Here is a 22,374-nt window from a genome sequence, read left to right on the forward strand (position 1 = left end):
AGGTCCAGCCTTGAGCCGCTGGGTGGGAGCAGTGCGGTCTGCACCTCATGTCCCCATGGGTTGCCACCTCTGCATCACTTTCTCGTTCAAGACATTCATCCTGTGACTATGCTCCAAGGGTGCTGGTGAGATGGCCCTTTTCTTTCTCAGTCTGGTCTCTGAGAAGGTTCCTCCACAGGGCTGCTCCCCCATCCACTGGCCATGACCCAGCACTCCAGAAAAGCAGTCTTGTCACAAGGCTTCAACCCTCTGGGTTCCCTCTGTGCAGTGTGGCCTCCAGCACAGTTCAGGATACCCATTCCCTCTGCCAAACCAAACCCCAGCTTTCCCTTCACCAGCAGCTCTTCTCTGACAACAGTCACCTTCCCTCTGGCGCGTTTCGCCTCTTACAGAGGATCACAAAGCAGCCGGTACTCACGGAAATGCTCCCTCTACCCCCAAGTGTGGCTACTTCCTCCCTATGCCAGGAGCTCAATGTGCGCAGGACCCGACCTCTCTCCAGCTCTCTCCTCTTCTTGTTGTAAACTGGGAATAAACTGGGACAGCTTGGCTTATCTCTCTCGCTTCTCTCTGGGACTCCAACTTCTGCTCTGCTTCTCTAGGGGTAGGCTGCCCTCCATAAGGAACCCCCTAGTGATACTGTGATTGGATGATGGAGTTTGTTTAACTCTCAGGTAGTTCAGCAAGCCCATTGCTTGCTCTCACATTGATGTATATCTCTTGGAATTAGCCTTTAACAATAGGGAAGATGACATTTTGCCTCTATCTGCCTAATCTTTGTCTTACTGTTCAATTTCATACAGAACCTGGGTGAGAATAGGGTTGCCACTTCCTGGATCCCTTAAGACATCAACAGCCCGGACACACCTGATGGGAGACACTGAGCCCAGAGCAGTTTCTGTGGCTCTTGGCCAGATCACGCATTCATGTTCTGAGAAGTACACCGGCACTAAAATAAAACCAAGCAGAAAAGCTAGAAAAAGGAGATAGAGGGAAGGTAAGAACAAAAACAGCAGCTCTAAAGCATGGCTTCATACATTCATTCACTGAACATACTCCTGTTGGAAATCCACCCTTCACAGGGTGCTGGGGAAGGCAGACAGGCACCCAGGCTGCGGTCACATAGTGTCTATGCTTAAGCAGCACCTTTGCAGAGACCTTGCCTCCTCCCCTACCTACAGTCCACCCCACTGCCAGCCTCCTTCACCTCTAAGGCCACATCATCTAATTAATGTCCTTAATAGCACTGACGACAGTCTATCATTTTAAGTGTTTATCATCCATCTTCCCCAACTAGAATGTGCTCTCCTCTACTGGAGAGCAGGGACCAGGGCTGCCTCAGTCACTGCTGCAACCCCAGAGTGCACTGACACAGTGCCTGGGACACTGGTGCCTCCCCAAAATACTTGTGGAACAAATTAACCGTGCGATAGGTACTATGGTAAGGAAGAGTTGGAAGTGGGGTGGAACGAGTGGGAAAATCTAGGGTGTTCGGGGAAGGCTTCTTGGAAGGAGAGACATCCAAGAGCTGAAGGAACAGCTCAGGACAGCAAAGGACACAAGTTACTTACCCAGGTAAATAAAGGTGGAAAAGTAATTCCAGAAAGACAGAAGAATACAGATTAAAGCATCCTAGGAGACTGTGGTGTGTGCTAGAACATCACATATGTAATGGGGCTGCGCCAGGCACAGTGGCTCACGCCTGTAATCCCAGCACTTTGGGAAGCTGAGGTGGGCGGATCATCTGAAGTCAGGAGTTCGAGACCAATCTGGCTGACATGGTGAAACCATATGTCTACTAAAAATACAAAAATTAGCCTGGTGTGATGGTGGGCGCCTGTAATCCCAGCTACTCGGAAGGCTGAGGCAGAAGAATCACTTGAACCCGGGAGGTGGAGGTTGCAGTGAGCCGAGATGACACCATTGCACTCCAACCTGGGTGACAGAGCAAGACTCCATTTCAAAAAAACAAAAAACAAACAAACAAAAAATGGGGCTGAAGGGAGAGCCTGGTGAGTTTGTGGGAACATGGAGGAGAGTGTGAGAGAGAAAAAGAATGTGATGGAGGTGAAATGGCAGATGCACACGCCCCAGGATAGAGCCAGGTACAAATACAGCAAGTGACTCAGCCAGAGAGGTAGCACCCAAGGGGAAGCCTGAAGGATCTGGTGAGATCCCCAGGCTGAGAAGTGGAGGGAGAGGGCTCCAAGCAGAATGCACAGGGGAAAGGCCCAGGGGGAGGGTCTTCCAACTCTTTCTCACCGTAGCACCTGAGTGAGTGAGTGGTTGGGTGGAAACGCATGGCACAGCCCCAAGGCCTCTGTGTACCTGCAAATACATCAGCTATCAGCCCCGCCATGTGCAGAGAGAAACAGTGGGTGAAGCAGAGGTACTGACCTTTTCCACCAGGTCTTCAGAGGCCTGTTCCTCACAGAGGTGAATTTTGTCTTCAATGCACTTCTTCAGAAGCTCTCCCTTGCTTTTACTCTTGGACCGTGACTTTCTCACCTTGGACTGTTGCTGGAGAGGGGTTGGGGAAGACACTAGTAAGAAGGCTATCACCAGCAAGTCCATGCAGCCCCCCAGGGCTCTGCAGGTGAAGAGAAGTTTCTGCAGCTCCCAGAACTGTGAATCTCTGCCTTAAGCCAGAGAGGGGAGGAGAGAGGTATGCTCTTCTGGAAGGAGCTCAGTTTCAGAGCCTTTGATCTTCACACAATCTGGTGAGCAGAACTTCAGCTCTGCAATCAAGCAGAACCAAGCTGTGTCCACCTCCTAACTAGCTGTGGGACCTCAGACCTGTCAGCCTCTCTGAGAAGGGGATGTGATGAATGAGGTCCCTGTTCTTGCAATGCTTCCATGACAGTGGAGAAAACAGTCTGAAAACATGGAAACTAAATAAGGACACTAGGAGCAGAGCCACGTTGGCAGACAGGACCTGGAAGCCCAGGGTACAGACTGGGGTTGGGAGGGGATATCCCCAGAGAGGGCCGGGCAGGGAGCCCATCGTGCACATCTCTGCCCAACTACCAGGCAGTGATGTCAAGCTGGTAGCCTGAAACTGGCCTCAGGAGGAGGATTTACACCATGGAAATGGGTGAATGCTACAAGTCAGGATTCCCCTCCCCACCTTCCCTCTCCCCTGAGAGCCTTCCCAGCATGGGTCTGGTCAGGGCCCAGGCCACAGGGAGCCTTGAGGTCATGTTGGAACTTGGATCCCAGCTCAGAGAGCCACAGAAAGGGCTGAAGGAAGAGGGTGGTGAATCTGACTTGCGCATCTCTTTAGAATTTGCAAGTGCCTTTGAAACTCATGTCCATGAATGGTCTGGGAGCCCTGGGGGCTACCAGCAGATGAGGTCAAACAGTAGACACTACCTGTTTTGCGGGCCTAGATCAAAGAGAAGTGTGCGGGGAAGAAATGCAGGGGTTCTCTGGTGGTGACACGACAGGTGGGTGAGGACGGCCAAGGGATGGAGAATGCACTAAGCATCCACTAACATTGCTCCACCTGGCCCCATATATCCTCATGATACCCATTTTACAGATGAAAACATGAAGACTAAAACAACAATTTTCTCCCCAGGCCTTGGTGCTTAGGAAACTGAGAGCAGGCTCTCCCGCCACCTTCTCTGCTGCTGTCTCGGGACTGAGCAAGCGAAGGGAGCTGTGGCTCTATCGGTGTAAAAGCCTGACCGTGCTGGCTCAGCCTTCCCTCTGGAGAATGTGGAGCGAGCACCTTCATGACATCTGACTCCTCTAAGGCAATGGTCAAAGCCATTTCCATCTGAAAACCAAGCACCTTAGGCAACTTTGAAGGCAGAAACTTCATTCCTGCCGGGACTCACCAGCTTCAAGGCAGGGGAACCAGCAGCTCTCTCCCTCCCCTTGCTTCAGTGAAGTGAAAATTATTTTCCCCCATTGTTCAAAATTATTTAAAATTTTTATAATTTACCCGTTACTCTTATTCTGTATCTCCTACATCCTTGTAAGAACAGAAGTAGGAAAAACAACAACAGTACTTTTAAAAAAATTAAAAGAATGTCAAAGCTTCCAAGTTGTTTCTGCATCCACTGGTTTATATTCAGAAAGGATGTGTCTGAGTTTTTTTCTTTCTCTAAAGGAAAAGAAGTGAGTTTAAAGTCAGGAAACACCAGCTCCCAGCCCAGTTCTCTACCTCCTATAGCGCTACTCACTTCTCCTCTGCTGGGCTGTTTTCTCATCTGTAAAATGGGACACCATATTGACCTCTTAGCACTACTGTGAACTTCAGGGAAGATGATGTAAGCTTCGGTGATTTTAGTATGTTTTCAGTCTCAACTATTATTACCTTAAGAGAAGTCTCAGATGTGTTTTGCACACATCTGGTGCTTGGCTGGTGGGATGTTCAAGCCAACAAAATTGACTGCACACCTACTATGCACTTGGCACTCTTGAGTGCTGAATGGGCCGGGGAGCTTATTTTTAGTGAAAGCACAAAGGGGAAGTCAAGGAACCAGCACATTTCAGATAATGATAAATAAAATCATGAAACCCAGCATGTGATAAAGAATGCCTAGAGAGAGGGTAATTTTAGACAGGTGCTCAGGGAAGGCTTCTTGGTGGAGGTGGCATTTGAGCCGAGACCTCAATGGGCTACAAAGCATATACGTGGCAGAGAAAACAGAAGTTCGAAGGCCTTATTTTATGAGCAGAGCCTGAGGCAGGGATTAGGTGCACGTGGTTTCCTGAAGGAGGTCTCTTTAGGATCAACCTCTTGGGGAACAAGGGAACAGGACAGGAAAGGGAAGAGCCAGGCAAGGCTGTGGTCTCAGGTGAAGTTGAGCCTAAATTGGTCCCTGGGGGCTTTGAAGCAAAAACTGCACCAAAAAGTTGTCTGCCCTTAGGCACATAATAGCTGCTCATTAAAAGGCAGCTGCCAGTCATCATCCTTTAAGACCTTGTGCAAGAGCCCCTCTTTCCCTGACCCACCTGAGCTGAGTTGAGCATCCCTCCTCCATGCCATATAGAAAGGCCTTTTGTACCCAGAGTCAGTCATTAGCTGTGGCTGGAGGAGCAGGCAGGAGAGACAGTAATATCTCAGGCCAGGCAGCTTCCATCAGGAGAAGATTGTGGCTGGGCGAGGCTGCTGGTGGATGGTGCAACAGCCCAGGTGTCAGGATCAGGGCACAGCACCAGCGGTGTCCACTATAAACTTTAAAGTTGGGACAGCCCTGGAGATTCCTGGAATAGCTAGATACCAATGCGGCCAGAGAGGAGAGGATAGGGGAGCATGAGGTGAGATGGACTCAGGGTGGTGGAGAGGCCAGACCCTGTAGGCTCAGCAGCTGAGAGATAGCCCTGCTTCTATAATCGAGAGGCCACTGACACGTCCATCCTACCTGCAGCTCGGGGGCAGCCAGGGCCTGGTCCAGCTTCAGGAACTCTGCTTCTCGCCACGCAGTCTGAAATTGCTGCAGCAGAACTCGGGCCCGGATTTTGGGGAGGGCCAAGCTCCTGTCCATCTGAGCAAAGCAGCCATGGACCTCCTGCCTCATCCGGAGCAGCTCCTCTTCAGACAGGGAGAAGACTGAGGAGCAGAGCTTCCTGGAAGGAAGAACAGAGACACGCTCTTACACAGAGAAAGCCTGGGGGCTGGGCTGGGGTGATGAAGCTGAAGATGCCAAGCTCATTCCTCAAATCTAGGTCTGCAGAAAAAGCATTGGCTCCCTAATCACGCATTCCTGCCACAGACATTCCTTGAGCACCTAATGCATGTCGTGCCGCACAGGACATTGTATTGGAGCTAAGAACAAGAGCTGGATGAGGCCAGGCTGTGAGGGTGTCTTTGAGGAGGCAACAGGCCTTCCAGTGCCCATGACTTTCAATTAACCTGGTCTCGCTTCAGAAACAGACATTTAAGCAAAGCACTGTCTGCGGAGCCTGGTCAGCAGCATTCTCTACGTAGGACCAATGGACAGAGGAGAGACGCACAATACTCAGCTCAGGGGGGTCAGGGAAATGGGAGTCCCTTGTGATTGGTTCCGAAGGGTAATGATTGACAGCTATCATTCAGTGAAAACCGATTCCATGCTGGGAACCATGGTGAATGACTTAGTGTTATGGATTGAATTATGGCTCCCAAAAAGATACATTCAAGTCCTAACCTGGGACCTGTGAATGTCGGTTTATTTGGAAATAGGGTATTTACAAATGTAATTAAGAAGTGAGCTAAGATGAGGCCATACTGGAGCACAGTGGACCCTTAATGCAGTATGACTGGTGTCCTTATAAGAAAAGAGACAAACACACAGGGAGGCCATCTGACACAGAGGCAGAGATTGGGGTGTGACATCTACAAGCCAACGAATGCCAAGAATTACCAGAAACACCAGCAGTAAAGGTATGGAACAGATTCTCCCCCGGTGCCTTCAGAGGGAGCATGGTCCTGCCAATGCCTTGATCTTGGATGTCCGGCCTTCAGAACAGTGGGAGAATACATTTCTGTTGTTTTAAGCCACCCAGTTTGTGGTACTTTGTTATGGTAGTGCTCAGAAACAAATGCAATGACCTACATCATTGCTGTTCCTTACACCAAATTACAGACAAGGAAATGAACAGTCCCTCTTCCTTTCCAGCAAGGCCCATAGCCCACTCTAATGGAGAGAATGGCCACACAATTGCTTTCTCAGCCTCAAGGGGGCTGATTCTGGCCCACGAGATATAAGAGGAAATCTGCTCAGAAAGTCTGGACAGAATTATTCAGTGAACAAAGATTATCTGTAGATTTGTTTGAATGTTCTGGTAATGTTCTGTCAATGCAGCCAGCATCGACGGATGCTTTAAAATTCAGAATTATCTGCAGAACACCCAACGTGGTTGGCCAGAGTCAGGTTTACCATACCCAAATCTCAGTGTGGGAATGTCGGGCTGTGGTTCTGCCAGAAAGGTCTCTGGAAAGAGAAGGAGACCTTCAGAGACCACGCGGGCCCTCTGCTGAAAACAGTCTGAGGCCTGACCCCATGTCATGTGACACCCATCTTGGATTCCTCACTTCATGGGGCCCAACGATTTTTAAAGCAACCTTTAGAAACTGCAGCAACCCCCTTGCACCTTCCCTTGTGCAAAGCCTTCGCCCCGCTGTTTGCTGATTATGCCGAACCCAAAGTAAAAGCAACTCTGAGATGACTCTCATCATTATTCCTGTCACTTTCAAACCAGATCGGCCCTGGGCACTCCTGTCTTAATCCTCTGTTACGTAAGTGCCAAGAGAATACAGAAATATAGGAGGCGAGATCTTTGCCCTGAAGGAGTTTGAAATCAAGACAGGAACTTAGGAAAGAAGGCTCGAAGACACGCTTTCTCTTGCAAAGATATTCCTCATTAATTCCTACTTTAGCCAACCAGTTTTACAGCAACCCCATCTTGGTTGAAATTGGAAAGCTTCTAAAAATGTGTTTCAAATCTATTGTGCAAAGCCATTTTTGCATAATGCCTTGGAAATAAAGGCTGCAACCTTTTAGAATTTTAAATAAGCAAAGTATATGAGCAGACTCGCATTGCGTGCATTGTGAGTTGATCCTCTTTAACCCTTGGAAAAATCATACACTTTTCTGATAGCCAAGTGAGAGTTCTCTTTTTCCCGTTAAATGGCTAAATCAGCAGTGGCTTTGGTAATACTCCCTGCAAAATGAATCCAAATGAAGTTGAAGAAAATGACCAGCTGGTAATAGGAATGCCAAAGTTAATTCACTTGCTACGAAGAGTCCAAAGTCAGTTTGAACATGAGAGAATTTTCTGGAATGTAGGCTAAGCTGAATAAATACTGTTGAGGGCAATTCATGGGAATAAGAAATGGCATTTAAGGATCTGATTTTTATGGACTAAGAGAAGAGAGTGTCTTATTTTCCTTGTCAAGAAAGCAAAAGCTAACAAGGATTAAAAAATAAATAAGGCCAGAATCACAAAAGAGAGAGATGGAAAAGGGCCAAACTTCACTTAATGCAAACCAAGACAGTATCAATCTTTGCAAACACCTGGGGACCTATTTTCCTGGTAGCAAGGTCAGACTCTGGGGATGAAAACTGTGTGGGAAAGGAAAGCACATTAAATCACAGAGGCCAGCAAGATTCTAGGAGATAACTTCTACAAGGGAGGAGGGAAATCGAAGACAGATCCTGTGTCCTTTAAAGCGTCCAAGATGAACCCAGGCTCTTACATAAACATTGTCTTCACATTTAAACTACTCGATAGTGTCATGTACTGCCAAAAGCACCTTAAATGATTTGATTTAGTTTTTGTGGTCTTCATTTTACAAGCGGGAAAGCTGAGGCCCAGAGAGGTTAAACAAGTTGCACAAACGTAAGTGGCGGTCCTCGGTCTTTTGGTCTACATCGCCCATGTCTCATTCTACACTGGCTATGTTAGAGGCCCCTCCAGTTTCCAATCTGTTGCCAGCCGCAAACAACCACCAAAAGCTCTGTTAGTCTCTATTACAGCACAAAAGGCTCCCTTCCTGGGCCAGGCCAAATCCCAGCTGCACAAAGAGCTGGCAAATGTTTCAGGGAAGTAAAGGACTGTGGGCACTGGCCCGTCTGGAATACGACTCCAACTTGTCTTCATTGTTTCCACCACTCTACCATGTCTTTAAAAAATTACTGGTGAAATTTATCTTGGGAGGCTGAGGCGGGAGGATTGCCTAAGTCCAGCAGTTCGAGACCAGCCTGGGCAACAGGGTGAGACCCTGTCTCTACAAAAAATAAACTAAATATTAAAAATAAATGTATCCATTATTTTCTAGTTACTGCAGCAGGAGTGTTAGGTGTGATCCACTGCATCCCACTCAGAAGCGGAAGTCATTACATGGTTCCTGAATTAATAATAAAGATACATAGTCCGAGAAATGGACCAGGGATGAAAGGGCCAGGTGAAAGGATGATGTAGTGTGGTGGAAGAACTAACACGAAGGTCAAGATCATGAGCAGCCTTGATGCCTGGTGAAATGAGCAGGGCCTGGAATGGCCTAACCACAAGCTCCCCTTCCCCCTCTGTTCCTGTGGATCATGTCCCCTCCCCAGGGGACATTTCTTATTAGGGGAACCAGCATTTATCCCTGAGTAGCTCCCTGGAGTTATTCAGCCCAGGGAATTATTCAGACAAGCCAATCACATTTTCCCCTGGAAGCCAGGGACCACCCATCCTCCTTACTACAAACCCTATGGCCCTGGTTCTGCACTCTGCTCAATCCCTGTAGGGTCCTGTGTGACATTCGAGGTCCTCCCCCCAGGGCGTGATTTCATAAGACTAATTAACGCTGGTAATGTCATCCGTCTGGTGCCAGGTGTCTCATGCTTGGCCATCCCCACAACCACAGGGCAGGAATCTCCCTGGCATCAATGGGGTGGGGAGGGGTGATTAGGACGCGCAGGAGCACTCACATGAAGACCAGGTGCTCCCAGCGCCTCAGCTCTGCCTGCTCCTCCGTCGCGGCCTCGGGAGCATCATCCTTCAGTCTCTGCCTCACGCTCTGGACACCCTCCTGGTCCCTGTCCCTCTCCTCCCCCTCCAGTTGCTCAGCCCGCACGGCCATCTCCTTGCCGTGCTCCTCCAGGATCTGCTGCAGGAAGAGCCAGGGCACGCTGCGCTTGAGCAGCTCCTGGGTCATGGCTGAGTTCTGCAGGCGCCGCAGCTCGTCGGTGGCCTTCTCAAACAGCGAGAGGGTCAGGGCCCTGAGATCGTCCAGGGCAGCCTGGTCCAGACGCTCCTGCAGCTCCTCCAGGGCGGCGCCCTGCTCCTCCATCAGGCTCCTCCACTGGCGCAGGTACTGGCCGGCATCCTCAACCGCTTGGAAGGCCTCGCTGATGGAGAGCTGCTCCCTCCGCTGCTCCCTGTGCTGCAGTTTCAGAAAAGAAAATTAAGTGGGGGCGGGGCTTGGCGGGTACAGCCCTTTGGCTGAAACACTTTGGTGCAGGAGGCACAGAATGTTTATAGCCTTTGCCCCAACAATCTCACATTTGGAAAGTTATTCTGTTTATTATTTATTTATTTTTTAGATGGAATCTCGCTCTGTTGCCCAGGCTGGAGTGCAGTGGTGCGATCTTGGCTCACTGCAACCTCCACCTCCTGGGTTCAAGCAATTCTTGTGCCTCAAACACCCAAGTAGTTGCAATTATAGGCACGTGCACCGTGATGCCAGGCTAATTTTTAAAAAATTTAATTTATTTTATTTTTAAATTTATTATTTATTTATTTGTTTTTGAGACAGGGTCTCCTTCTGTCACCCAGGCTGGAGCACAGTGGCACTACCTTGGCTCACGGCAACCTCCGCCTCCCAGGTTCAAGTGATTCTACTGCCTCAGCCTCCCCAGTAGCTGGGATTACGGGTGTGTTCCACCACACTCAGCTACTTTTTGTATTTTTTGTAGAGTTGGGGTTTCACCATGTTGGCCGAGCTCCTCTTGAACTCCTGACCTCAAGTGATCTACCCACCTCAGCCTCCTAAAGTGCTGGGATTACAGCTGTGAACCACTGTGCCAGGTCTAGAAAGTTACTGTTTTAGAAAAAAAAATACGGTGGAATCCTTATGTGTTCACCATTCATTAAACATGTATTTGTTGAGTAGGTAAAGCCCAGGAGACAGACCGCCTGGGTTCGGGTCCTGGCTCCCCCATTCACAAGCTGAATGATCCAAAGCAGGTATTTTACCTTCTCTGTGCCTCCATTTCTCTATCTGATTGGTAAAATGGGGATAATAATAGGACCTCCCTTTCAGAATAGTTGTGAGGATTATGTGAGTTACCTCACACACGTACAGCTCTTAGAAAAGTGCCTGACATAGTTTATGCCAATAAATATCTATTAGTGTTATTACTATGTGCTAGGTACACAGGATCTGCAAGCTGTAATATTATAAAGGGGAACCAAAAGCTAAGATCATTGAGAGACAACTTAAATGAGGAGGTCAGTGAAGCTTTTAAGGAAGAAGATCTAAGTGAGACCTAAGGAAGGAGGTCTCATCTGAATCAGGTTAAGAAATGGGGAAAGAACCTTCCTGGGAGAAAGAATAGTTGGTGCAAAGGCCCCGTGGTGGGAAAAAAAATTGAGATGCATAAAGATGTCCATTATGGTGCTCTTTATAACAGCGGGTCCACAGATAGTCTCAGCTCTATTTTTTTTTGTTTTTTTTTTTTGAGATGGAGTCTGGCTCTGTGGCCCAGGCTGGAGTACAGTGGTGCAATCTCGGCTCACTACAAGCTCCGCCTCCCGGGTTCACGCCATTCTCCTGCCTCAGCCTCCTGAGTAGCTGGGACTACAGGTGCCCGCCACCACGCCCGGCTAATTTTTTGTATTTTTTAGTAGAGACGGGGTTTCACCATGTTAGACGGGATGGTCTCAATCTCCTGACCTCGTGATCCGCCCACCTTGGCCTCCCAAAGCACTGGGATCACAGGCGTGAGCCACTGCACCCGGCCTCTCAGCTCTATTTTGAGAGAACATAAGATGCTCTTCCAAAGTAAGAACTCAATAAATGTTAGCACCAACCATTATCATTAGTCACTCAAACCAGCACTCCTATTTCCTTGCCCATGCAAACATTACTAGTATACCATAACCTGTGTTTATAGGTCCTGGTGACCAGAGAGTGTCAATTCATTCATTCTACAAATATGTACTGAGCACCTACCAGGTGTCAGGCAGTGTCCTCAACAGTGGGGATGCAACCTAAGTTTTTGCCTTCACGGAGCTACATCCTAATTCTGGGCCACTTGTAATGTTTATCAACAGTAGCTGCAAGAAATAATAGTCACAGAAGACTGCCAGAATCTCCTATAGGATGTGGAGTTCATCCTTCTTTCTAGACACTGACCTTCAGGTAAGACAGTAGGGAAATGGAGCCCTGGGCCCCACTGTTTTAATCCCTTAACCAGTGGCTCAGAGATGAATGGTGTGATGCTCAAAGATGGGGTATGCATCAGTGATCAAGGTCAGAATCACGGCTTTCTGTTGGGTTCCAAACTTGGTAATAAAGAGCAGAGTTTCCATTGATCAAATTTGAAAGTTATTATTCATCCCCTCCCTGCAAATCATACTAACCAACTACTTGGGTGTCACCCTGCATGCCCCATACATTCCCTAAATCTGTCCTTATCCCCTGTACTCAGGGGTCTGTGTCAGTTTAGGCCTTCATTCGCTCACACCTGGACAAGTACCAGAACCTCCCATGGGGTTTGTATTCCCAGGTTCCTCAACTCCATCTGACAAGGTGCTCACCTCAGCTTCCTAAATCACAGATCTGATGTCTCTCTCACCTCCTGAAGACCCTTCAACATTCCTCAGTATCCTCGGATGGAGGGTAACCCCTTAGCCTGGCACACCATGCCCCCATTGACATGCTGCTGCATTCCCTTCTGGGGCCCACCCTAGTCCCTCTGCACACTCAAGCCTCATCATATTCTTAGAGCCCCCAAATACATGCCACTCATGCCACTTACTAGATATTTGACCTTGACCACACACACACACACAAACCCAGCGGTATCTCCCTCATAGGGTTAATGTAAAGATTAAACAAGATATCTTATATAACCTGCTTAGCACAGTGCTAAGTAAGCACCCAATGAATGTTAGCACCTACCATCATCATTAGTCACTCAAACCAGTATCGGGAGAAGCCCACCCCCGATATTCAACGTGGGTTCTTTTCTATTTCCCTAAGTGTCGGCTGGCCTGAGAAATAAAGGGATAGAGTGCAAAAGAGAGAGATTTTAAAGCTGGGTGTCTGGGGGAGATATCACATGTCGGCAGGATCTGTGATGCCTCCTGAGCCGTAAAACCAGCAAGTTTTTATTAGTGATTTTCAAAACGGGTGGGAGTGTATGAATAGGATGCGGGTCTCAGAGATCACATGCTTCAAAAGGTAATAAAATATCACAAAGCAAATGCAGGCAGGGCAAGATCACAGGACCACAGGACGGGGCGAAATTAAAATTGCTAATGAAGTTTCGGGCACGCATTGTCATTGATAACATCTTACCAGGAAACAGAGTTTGAGAGCAGACAACCAGTCTGACCAAAATTTATTAGGTGGGAATTTCCTCATCCTAATAAGCCTGGGAGTGCTATGGGAGACCAGGGCTTATTTCATCCCTTTGTCTAGAACTGTAAAAGATAGCTGCCCCTAAAGCGGCCATTTTAGAGGCCTACCCTCAAGGGCGCATTCTCTTTCTCAGGGATGTGCCTTGCTGATAAAAAGAATTCAGTGATATTTCTCCTATTGGCTTTTGAAAGAAGAGAAATACAGCTCTGTTCCATCCGGCTCACCGGCAGTCAGAGTTTAAGGTTATCTCCCTTGTTCCCTGAACATTGCTGTTATCCCGTTCTTTTTCCAAGGTGCCCCAGATTTCATATTGTTCAAGCACAAATGCTCTACAAACAATTTGTGCAGTTAACGCAATCCTCACAGGGTCCTGAGGTGGCATACATCCTCCTCAGCTTACAAAGATGACCGGATTAAGAGACTAAAGACAGGCATAGGAAATCACAAGGGTATTGATTGGGGAAGTGATAAGTGTCCATGAAATCTTCACAATTTATGTTCAGAGATTGCAGTAAGGACAGGAATAAGAAATTATAAAAGTATTAATTTGGGGAACTAATACATGTCCACGAAATCTTCACAATTATGTTCTTCTGCCGCGGCTTCAGCCGGTCCCTCTGTTTGGGGTCCCTGACTTCCCGCAACAAACCAGCACTCCTAATTCCCTTGTCCATGCAGACATTACTAGTCTACCATGATCCTCTGCTGTGATTGGGCTGGATAAGAACTGTAGCATCCTGCTGAACACAGCATTCCGAAAAGTCGCTACCAATCAACAGTAGACGGCACATCATGGTGCCTGCCTAGCTGCCTTTCTGATCCTAGTGCACCAATGGCAATGTCTGGCACAGTACCTCCACTTGATAGGTATTAGAAAGTGCTTATGCAAAGAATAAATAGCATCATGCCTTATATACCTTTTGTAGCAACTCTCGTCTTCTCTTAGTTATTAATTTTTGGTGGAGTTTTTTCTTTTCCTGCTTTAAGTCATTGTCCAACTTCTGCTTGATTGAAAAGACTTCTGTCTGAGCCCGCTCCAATAGCATTTCCATTTGGTCTTCATCCAGGTACCCTGCTCTAGATGGAAAGGATGTAAAGTTAGGAATGTGGTCTCCAAACTCACTTGTAGCTTAACTGCTATTGTGCCTGAGCATTCATCTCCATATTAGTTTGGTTTGAATCAGAAAATCTTTACCCTCCAGAAGAATTAGGAGAACGGGCAGCAAAGACATTACTGAAGTACTAGCAGCGTAAGGGCAGAGAAAGCTCAACACAAGAGAGACGTTATTAGGGTGGAAGTGGGCAAGAGTTCTGGGAGAAAGTAACATTTGAGAGGACCACTCTGGTGCAGACAGAAGTTTCCAAGGGGAGATGGTGGATTAAAAATCCTGGTGGATTAAAAATCCAGAACAGCACAAACAAAGTCAAAGAGGCAAAAGCAGGGAATCCTCTGTGTGACAGTTAATTTTATGGACCAACTTGATGGGCCCAGATGCAATGTTCTTTCTGGGTGTGCTGTGAGGGTGTTTCCAGTGGAGGTCAGCATTTGAATCAGTGGACTCCGTAAAGCAGATGGGCCTCCCCAGTGTGAGCGGGCATCATCCAATATGCTGAGGTCCTGAATAGAACACAGAGGCAGAGGAAAGAGGACTCTGTCCCTTTTTTTTCTGCTTTACAGCTTACAGTGGGACCTCTCATCTCGTCTTCTCCTGCCCTTGGCCTGGGACTTACACCAGCAGCTCCCTCTGGTTCTCAGGCCTTCAGATTTGGACTGAATTACACCCTTGGCTTTCCTGGATCTCCAGCTTGTAGGCAGCAGACAAGGGGATTTCTCAACCTCCATAATTGCTTGAGCTCGTTCCTATTTATATAGGAAGCTATTTGTATGGCAAGCTGGAAACAGCAGATGATGCTGTCTATATGTTTATATATCCTGTTGGTTCTGTTTCCCTGGAGCACCCTGACAAGTACATTCTGCTACTAGCATCACCACTATCATTCCCAGACTGCCTGCATCCCTGGGCTGAGTCCCCAGCTTGGCCCAGGGAAGACTCTCAACGGAGGTTCCTTGAAGGAATGAACAGGTGAAGGATAATTATGTCTTTTAAAATAGAATTTGGAAAGAAGAGATGAAGCATCTTTCCCTGGTGACTGCTCACAACCAGCTGGTGGGCCCTTAATTTCAAGGCAAAGAACTGTTTCTTTCACTTGAGTGCAAATTAAAATCAGGAATGCCAAGTAAATTGCAGTGATAAATTCATTAGCATCTTTAGGTGGGGAGTGTTTGCATAATTTGCACCTTACCAAATCCTCATTAAACAGAGCAGGAGAGGGTCAAAGTCCCAATAAGTTTACTTAAGTAGCAGAACCACAGTAAAACAACAGATCGTCATAAGAAAGTCATTTTATAGTCATGTTCCTATTCATTTCAGAGCTTCCTGTAACCTAAAAGAATAAATTTTGTTCTTTACAATTAAGTCACCTCAAAGAATAGCTGAGAAGGAATGCTGGAGAGAGGCAAGGGATGGCACTTAGAACTCTGTGACATCACCATATACCTGACCACAGGGAATCCCAGGTGCTGCTCTGAAAAGCCATTTGGAACCTGAGACAAGCATCTCTGTGTTTGTATTTAGTGTCAAAGGTGAATGCAAGAGCTAGCAGTGTGCTAGATCTTAAAGAGAAGTAGGCTCTTCCATCACACGGTCGACGTGAGCCTCATCACTATTTCTCCAGAATATGTTGTTGGGATTCTGCTTCAGAAAAGTCCTGTGTGGGGACGTGTAGCTACATCAAAACTGGCCATGAGGGGGGTTCATTATACAGTTGTCTAGACTATTGCATATGCTTTTAAAATTCTGTAACACAAAGGATTTTTACAAGATAATTCTTCTTTAGAAATAATAAGTGAGGAGCAGTCAGCACATATGCTGAATAAACAGAAGTAGTGGGTCTCCAGTGAGGAAGGTTTGTGTCAGGCAGTTCATTTGTGCCATGGTGTGAATGTCACCTCCAAAACTTGAAATTTAATTGCCATTGTGACAGTATTAAGAGACGGGACTTTTACGAGATGATTAGGTCATGAGGGCTCCACCCTCATGAATGGATTAACGCCATTTCTGGGTTAGTTATCACAGGAGTTTGACCCCCTTTTTCACTCTGTCTCACACATGCACTTCCTCCCACATGATGCCTTTCTACCATGTTATGATGAAGTAAGAAGGCCCTCATTAGATCTTGAACTTCCCAGCCTCTAGAACTGTGAACCAAATATATCTCTCCTATTTATAAATTACCCAGTCAGTCTATGGTATTCTGTCACAGCAGCAGAAAACAGACTAAGACAGTTTGCACTGTTGGGACAGTGTTGGGTGGTACCTCTCGTGCTTCTGAATGAGGTGAGTCAGCTGGGCTGCAGCGGTGCTCAGAAGGCCCTGCACACGGGTCTCTGACGACTGGAGGTTCTGAACCAGATATTCCCTGTGGCCAAACCTTTTACTTAGATGATACCTCTTACTAGCCTGGAAAAAGTCCATTAACTCTTCTATATTCTCCTGTCAATAAAAAAAAAAAATCAAGAAAATATGCCTAATTAAAATTTAGAGCATAATCTTTCTAGACATTTAAAATATTATTTTTCCTTTTATAAGAAAAACACAAGAAAAGAAACACGAGAATTAACACCTTTAACTTCCCTGCCTATAACAAAGGCTTATGAGAAAATTACACACAAATAAGAAATGAAGGCTTTGAAAAGGTGCATTCTAGACCCAGATGGTAAAGAGTTAACAAAACAACTTTACTGCTCTGCAGAACATAAATTTCACTTATTCATTTATCCTTCATCCATGCACACACCCCTCCCACCTGTGGAGTTCCCACAAGTGCTGAGCACCAGGAAGACGTGCTAAAGTTCTGGGATAAGTCGGTCATCAGCCCAACCCCAAGGAGCTCCCACCACCACAGAGAAGATAAGACCAGGGTGGGCACAAAGAAAGCAAGGTTTTCCCTCAGCCTGCAAAATGAACAAAACCCAACCAAACACAGGAGAGTAATAACCTAGCTAATGTGAGGTGTGTTCTCTGGACCTAACACTGGGCCAAGAGTGTTTCATGTCTCATCTAACTTAACCTAGGGAGACAGTACTATTATTCCCATTTCACAGATGAGGAAACTGAGTCCACATCAGACAAAAGGCTGAGCAGGGATTTGAACTTAGCAGTCTAATTCCAGGACCTGTGCTCCAACATCATAATAGGCTGCTTCCAAAAATCCCACTTTAACCAGAGGCATAGTAATTAGACCAGGAACATCAGTAGAACTACTCTATGGACTGGCTTGGTTGTCCTTTTTCCATCTGTGGAAGTATCACCCATACAATGGATAACCAAAAGTGTCAACGCTTTGTTCAACGGGGAACATATGACGGCATGGACGTTCTCCTTTCCACTTAAGAGCTGTAACATCTCCACATCTCGACACTTGGGAATTAGCACCATCCAGTCGTTGAAAAGCTGCGTGGTCAGTCAGGTGTGGCTTCACACACACTAGCATCTCCCTAAGAGCCACTGGCACCAGAATCCATACAATAGGAAGGTTGTGGCAATGTTCCTGTTCTCCACGGAATGGGATCCATGCGTGTTGGTTGATGGGTCGTAAGGAAATTCAGAATTGGCATCCTTAAATACTCTCATAGCTCTGGTCAAAAAAGCTTGTATGGTAGTACTGTTATCACCTGTGGAGTTACTTCTTCCGTCATAATATCATTCACAATAGCATGCATTCTTTTTAACTTGAGCGCTCTGGTACTGAGAGTCAGCCATTGCTCATCATGAGAGTAAAATGACAACAACTCTGTAAATATCTAAGTAATGCCATGATGTCTGAATACCAAGCTACAAATATGACAGAATTTGTGCTTTATGTGTGTATATAAATCTAGGAAAAACCTAGATTAAATGGAGCGGGGAGCTCGTTCTCTTTATGTCCTGGGTGCCTACGGGGAGTGGGAGGCTTGTGACCATTACTAGGTCTCCTCCTGGGACGGCCCTAATGTCATAGTCCTCATGCACTCCACCTGGTGCTGGCTGCAGGTCCCTGGAGGATGGGCAGGGCCAGCCTTTGTCTTTGTCAGTAGTTGGGAGAATGCTGAGGACCTGCTCACAGATGCAGGGACGGCCGCCTGTGCCCGCACCTCCTCTGGATGTTCCAGTTCATCTTTCGCCACTGTCTTAGCAATGGAGTAACAGAGCCTGGTCGTTAAGCCCTGAATCCCCCTAGGTGGATGTGGCTCATTCTGCTATGGGTGGAGTCTGTCCTTCTAGTACAAACAGGGAATTTCACAGTGGGAAAATTAACCAGCAAGCGAACTTTCTGGAACGATTTTCAAATATAAAGATAAAAATGAGATAGCATTGTCCACTACATCAGAAAAAGCACTGCTCAAGAACCACAGTGATGCACTCATGACTGTGAACACATTACTGGACTGAGGAACGAATCAATCCCTGTGGACCTGACTCTGCCAGATGCTGCTCCAAGGCCTCCAGCACTATTCAAAGGTACCCTTGCTGTTTTAGAAACGGAGGTTGGCTCAAAACCTGGAAGAGGCAGCCTGTCTAAACAATGACATTTGCATTTCTCAAACATCTTACGGACATTCGAGATAGAAAGTTCCATACAGTAAAATAAGAGTGTGCTCACAATCACCCTTACCATCAGCTACAGCAAGCTGTCAGCACCAGGGATAGTGCTGGAGCCAAACAACAAAGTGCATTCTTGTAAAGCAGTGATGTCACTCTGTGTGCCTGTGTGTGCATGCACTTGTGCATGTAAAATACCTCACACAGGCCTCATAAGAAATTCCACAGTGATGTGCACAGTTTCAGATAGACTATTTTCACTACTGCCTAAGGAATTATTCTGTTGGACTAACAACATTCACACTCAAGCTGACATGCAAAAATACACAAATCCCTCCAAGTAAATCCAGGCACAGATACTAAACCCTACATATACATCGATACATGCACACATACATGCACATATATATATATATGTATGTATGTATTTATTTTGAGACAGGGTCTGGCTTTGTCACCCAGGCTGGAGCGCAGTGGTGCTATCATGGCTCACTGCAGCCTCCACCTCCTGGGATCAAGCAATCCTCCCATCTTGGCCTCCCAAAGTGCTGGGAGCCACCAAGCCCGGCCTATATTTATTTTCCACTGCTATTTACATTAAACATATGTTATGCCAAGCACTAACTTTCCATGAGTCAGCTCATCAAATTTTCATCACACCGTTGCGAGTGTGGGCATTCTATCACACTCATCTTATAGGTGAGGAAACTCAAAGAAGTGAGGTAACTTGCTCAAGTTCACGCAGTAAACCAGTGGTGGAACTGAAATTCGAATCCAGGTTAGCCTGAGTTCAAGACCTGTACTCCAAGCCACCATTTTCCTTGCTTACTGGAAACCCACACACCAAGAAATAGAAGAGAAAGCTCACTAGTGCACAGTACAAAGGAGAGGCAGGACTGAACTCTGAGAGAGGAGACACTTACTGAAACAATTAAGAAAAATTACTTTTCCATCACAGCCAGGCTGATTTGAGGCATTACCTGTATTTTAGAATAATTTTGCAGCAGCGTTTTAGCCGCCTCTGGCTTCAATTCCCCTTTCAAAATAGCACTTTTTATCTGGGTAAAAAAAATACGGTGCAGTTCGTTTCTCTGGAAAACAGCTAGCTGTCTGTGAGCTTTGGCAAAGTCTTCTTCTTGCTGCAAAGCGAGAGACTTCCTCAAGTGCTCCTGTTCCAGGCCATGGAGGGTCCGCAGAAGGCTGTTGCACTCTACAGCAGACTGGAGAGAGGAGAGGGAGCGTGTGAGAAACTGACACACTGAACATGCACCTACATGTGCATGCAATGCAGTGTGTACAGGCACATGTGCACACACAATGTGTACATGAACACACAGGTGCACGCACATATGCATGACCATATATATACATATGCACATGCAGTATGCGCACGCATATCTGTGCACATGCACACACGCAATGTGTAATGCAATGTACACACATGCAATATGCACACGCACACATGTGCACACACAGAACATGCACACACACAAGGCACAAGTACATGTGCACACACAGCATATACACACACAGCAAAAACAATGCGCACACAGACACACAAACAGTACCAAGCTGACAATAATGAGGTTACTAAGCCCTGGAATATGCTGTTCCAACCTGTCCTCCCCTGTTATCTAAATGTTTTCTAGAATAATCTTAAAGCAGAATATTTACAGGGGTGGAAATGTGCAAATCAAACTGCTAGAAAATAGCCTGTAAAAAATGGAAATCTTTTTTTTTTTAAATAGAAATCTCTTCACTATCAATGGATCATGCTGTCAGGCTCACAAGATTATTTCCCCTGTCTTTCATTCTCAACTTCGCTGAAGAGAAAAATACCAGCAATTAGGCCCAAGTGGAGATCCTTTGGGTAAGGAGAAGCAAAAGAGGCATTAAGAAATGGCTACTTGGATGCCTGCATACTATGAGGTCCTGCATGGGGAAAGAAAGGAAGCTTATCTCTACTCAGCCCCTGATGCATTTGCATACAGCCTCCCCGCAATTTCTCAGTAAGACTCATGCCCTCAGAGGAGCTGTTCTTCACTTCACATGGGTAGGCGGGATTCTAGAATGGACCCTGAGTCCCAGTCCCCAGTACACACGCCACATAAATTCCCTCCCTTTGAGCATGGGAATAAATCTGATTAAGTCACTCCTGTGGTTGGTTTACATTATATGGCAAAGCTGAGGGTGTACTGATGATGTAATTAAAGTCACTAATCAGTTGACTTTGAATTAATCAAAATGAAGACTCTTCTGGGTGGGCCTGACTCCTTAAAAGCACTGGAGCCTTCCTAAAGACAGAGACCCTCTCCTGATGGCTTTGAAGAACCAAACAGCCATGCTGTAAACTGTCCACGTAGAAGGGAAACTTCCAGGAGCTGAGGGCCTCAGTCTTGTACCCACAAAGAAGTGAATTCTGCAAACAGCTTGAATGAACTTGGACCAGGACCCCAAGCTCCAGAGGAGAATGCAGCCCAGCCAAGACCTTGATTGCCAGCCTGCAACACCCTGAGCATAGGTCACGGTGAAGCTGTGCCCGGACTCCTGACCATGGACACTGAGACAATGTTACTCAATGTGTGTGGTTGGTTAGACAGGAATAGAAAACGGACACCCTCCATTTTATAGGAGAAGAAACACAGCTCAGAGAAGGAAAGAGTTTTCCCAAATTCTCACTCATGCTCAGCAGGGGAGGAAGGGTGTTGAAAGCAAGCGTCCAGGTTCCAAGCTCTGAAACTACACAGGCAGTGACAGTGGAGCTTGTCGGTGAAGCAAAGGCAGGGAAAGGCTTACATGTCCAAACGGCCAATAGAGGCCTGGCCTTGGGAAGCAGGCAGGTGTGGCATCATGCCGTAGCTGGGCTGAGCAGAGGCCCAGGGAAGGCAGAAGGGGCACCAGTGCAGAGGGCAAGGGCCAGAGCTCCCTCAGGCTAAACGAGGTCGGAATGCTCTATCACCCACCGGAACTCTCTGGTTGCAGTAAATAGCATTACCTGCTCCCCAATTTCCCAAGTCACAGACCTGCTCACCTCCACTTCCAATAACTCACAGAAGCTCATAAAGGTGATATGCTGATCTCTAGCTTTCTCTGTCTCTCCAGCTCCTTTTACTTACTGTTTGATTTGTTCAGAATCGGGGCCAGAAAGAGAAACATTATTTGGAGCCTTCCAAAGAGATCCAAAGGCCAACACATGGCATCCCCTGCCCTGCGGGTGCTCACAGCAAAGCCTAGTGGATGACAGCAGGGGCCACAAGGCTAGAAGTCAAAGGTTTTTATGTGCATCCTCTTGGCAACTCCGTCAGGACCCATGCCCATACTAATGGTTTGCCTTGCCCCCCAAAGAACAATTCAGTCTTTTTAAAAAGCTGATTTCATAACAAAGGATTACATTCGACAAAATGAGTCACTCTATTACAGAGAAATGGTATTCACCACTGACTTGATCTAAATCAAAGGATGCAATTCACCAACAACCAGGAGGGTGTCAGGACCCTGAGTCTGGGCACCGCAGGGGCATTCCACTACGAACGACTAGCTGGTGCCTAGTTATGTCAGTTCATCCATCAAAGTGACATTTTTTGGACAGTATAGAATTTGACAAGTCACAAACTTCAATTTATTCTAATTAATAGAAATGAAATAAGGGGTAATTTCCATTTA

The 22,374-nt window shown here is 46.8% G+C and overlaps 1 protein-coding gene across 3 annotated transcripts in view; it reads right to left on the reverse strand.

The window, feature by feature from the left end:
- Positions 1-22,374, reverse strand: part of EVC2 (EvC ciliary complex subunit 2) — a 148,398-nt gene that overhangs the window by 49,822 nt on the left and 76,202 nt on the right. For all 3 annotated transcript variants that reach the window (XM_008017936.3, XM_008017932.3, XM_073012516.1), the window contains 6 exons: positions 19,692-19,931; positions 16,448-16,623; positions 13,987-14,146; positions 9,411-9,865; positions 5,376-5,580; positions 2,398-2,520 (listed from right to left, as the gene is read on the reverse strand). In XM_008017936.3, coding sequence (XP_008016127.3) covers positions 2,398-2,520; positions 5,376-5,580; positions 9,411-9,865; positions 13,987-14,146; positions 16,448-16,623; positions 19,692-19,931 — 1,359 coding nt within the window. The remainder of the gene's footprint in view (positions 1-2,397; positions 2,521-5,375; positions 5,581-9,410; positions 9,866-13,986; positions 14,147-16,447; positions 16,624-19,691; positions 19,932-22,374) is intronic.

This window comes from Chlorocebus sabaeus, chromosome 27 (genome assembly GCF_047675955.1).
Source record: "Chlorocebus sabaeus isolate Y175 chromosome 27, mChlSab1.0.hap1, whole genome shotgun sequence".
NCBI lineage: Eukaryota > Metazoa > Chordata > Mammalia > Primates > Cercopithecidae > Chlorocebus > Chlorocebus sabaeus.